Source organism: Mytilus californianus, unplaced genomic scaffold, assembly GCF_021869535.1.
Source record: "Mytilus californianus isolate M0D057914Y unplaced genomic scaffold, xbMytCali1.0.p SCAF_5, whole genome shotgun sequence".
Lineage (NCBI taxonomy): Eukaryota > Metazoa > Mollusca > Bivalvia > Mytilida > Mytilidae > Mytilus > Mytilus californianus.
Window position 1 is genome coordinate 99,049,458 of NW_026262701.1, and position 2,616 is coordinate 99,052,073.

At 32.1% G+C, this 2,616-nt stretch overlaps 1 protein-coding gene across 1 annotated transcript in view; it reads left to right on the plus strand.

Annotated features, from left to right (window-relative positions):
* The window catches only part of LOC127700395 (uncharacterized), a 38,988-nt gene extending 37,819 nt beyond the window's left edge, over positions 1-1,169 (plus strand). The window contains exon 13 of the mRNA XM_052203842.1: positions 785-1,169. Within this exon, the coding sequence (XP_052059802.1) occupies positions 785-873 (89 nt within the window). The 3' untranslated portion in view covers positions 874-1,169. The remainder of the gene's footprint in view (positions 1-784) is intronic.
* Positions 1,170-2,616: the final 1,447 nt, after the last annotated feature.

The window sequence follows — 2,616 nt, forward strand, 5'->3', positions numbered from 1 at the left end:
CAAATATCGTGAGATGAGCTATCAAAACAGTGAGCAATAGCACATATTCTAAGGTAAGCTGTTAAAGGATGAGGTAAACAAAGTGAAAAATTAAAAACTAGGATTTATACTTGCCTAAGAATTAAAAAACAGACACGAAAATCCGATTTTTTAAAAAGAATTATGACAACTAGATTAGACACAAATAATCTTAATATTGAAGACCTTCCAAAAAATTTAGAGAATACAAGTAAAAAGTTCATTTGCGTTTGAGTTTTTGGATAGCTTATCTCACGATACGTGTCATTACTCACTGATTTTAATATAGATTACCTTACGATATCTGCTATTATTTGAGCTTTTGATTTTGCCATTTTATAAAGGACTTTCCGTTTTGAATTTCGCTTGGAGTTCGGTATTTTTGTTATTTTACTTTTTGCTATATTGGTTATTACATATAACTTCAATGGGATCTTTGTCTTATATACATTAATCTAGTGTCCTCTTTTACAAATTTAGACGAAATCTTTTTCCACATTATGAATTACATTTTGTATTTAAAAAAAGGATCGTATGTAAAAACATCATTATCAATTTTGCTTGAATCTATCAATTCCATCCGCACATTTGGTATACATTAACTAGTATCCTTCTGTCGGAATTGTATTAAATCTTCTCTTTTTCCATAATATAAATTATTTCTACTCATTACTGTTGATCGCATGTAAAAAGCTTAATCAATTTGTTTGTACACCAATCAATTAGATCAGCACATTTAGTATTAATTCATTTTGATTCGTTTCAGAATACTATTTAAATACAGCCCATCCGGTTGCAATTACAAAAGTATACTATTATGCAGTTATAATAGTTTTATGCATTCTTCCAACCTAGAGACTAAGGAGCATTAAAACGATCAAATAACAAACCAAATAGGCGAACATCTCTTGTATTATTCGCTCTAAAGAAAAGACCAAAAGACTAACTGCTCTAGAATTACCGACCAGAATAGGGCAAGATGCAGAACGGTGATTGGCCACTAGTTGTGATAGAAAACTTGTTATGCAGCAAACAGCTACAACTGTGATATTTGTTTATTTTTCCTGTTTAGGTTCAGTGAGTGAAAACCATCAAATTGTTTATATGCAAAGTTTTTTTTATATTTATTAAAATTCGTTTCTTCAGAAAAATGCCTGTACCAAATCAGGAATATGACAGTTGTTTCGTTTCGTTTCGTTGGTTGATATAGTCGAGCGTTTAATTTTGTCAGGCTTTAGGGACTTCCACCTTTTTTTATTTTACCTTGGAGTGTAGTATTTTTGTCAATCCTTTTCTTCTTCAATTGATACGTTTGTCTATTACAGCAGTGTGTGATATTCTAGTTTGGTTATTCTTTTTACTATGCTTAAAGTAATCATGATTATTATTTTATTCCCCGCCTACGATAGTAGGGTGCAATATGTGTTCCGATCTGTTCGTTTCTCCCTTCGTCTGTCCTTCCCGTTTCAGGTACAAGTAGGTTAAGCTTAGGTAGTTAACCATATATTAGTGTTTACATCAATTTGAAACTTATCATAAATGTTCATTATGATTTGAACTTTAAACACAAATATGACAAAATATGGTTTTGACCCACATTGTGGGGTTCACTGGACATGGAAATGTGATAGTGCGAGCGGGGAATGGTTCCATATGGACACATATTCGTGTTGAATCTATTTAACAGTCTTCAATGTAAAAATAAGGAGATATGGTATGCTTGCCAATGAGACGACTTGGGACATTCATTAAGTTTATTGGTCTCGGGCTTATTATTTTTTTTTTGTCTATTTCTTTATTTTTGCTTCTGTATATGAAAGTTAATTTGCTCAAGATACTGTCATATAAGTGTAATGGTTTCAGTATTTAATCAACTGAACCGATGACTTTCTTTGAAAGTATCTATACTGAGGAAGAATATGACATTAAATTAACCGTTTCATGTATATTGTATAAAACGTTATCCCAGTAATGTATGTATTATTGGTGTCCGCAAAATAATGCCTTAAACCCTCTAGATCTTCAACTTGCTTTATAAATTGTGGTTGTCTAGAATTTTTAAAATCTAAAATGAATAATAGTGTTGTTTCTGGTTATAATTTTAAGATAGCAGTTACTGTCATATTTGTACAATATTCTGTGATATTTAGTGTCCGCTGTCCATGTCCCCGGTTTTTGGTGTGGTTCCGTGTTGCTCAGTTTTTTTGTTTTCTATGTTGTGGTTTGTGTACTGTTGATTGTCTGTTGGTCTTTTTCTTTTTTAGCCATGGCGTTGTCAGTTTATTTTCAATCTATGAGTTTAAATGTCCCTTTGGTATCTTTCGCCTCTCTTGTAGTAATGAAGATCTTATTTATAAGATGCAAGGCCAAATGAAATAAACATTCATGCAGTTGCAAATAAGACCAAGTTTCATAACGTTAAAACTGTTTTCGAGCATCACTGAAGAGATATTGGTTGTCGAAATGCACACCTGGTGCAGAAACATTGGTACCGTTTATGTTATTAGAACCAACTGCTCTTGATTTCGCTTTGTGTTTGCCATCATAACTGACAATTTCACTCATCACACTTTCACCTACATCTTAAGAAAAACATCG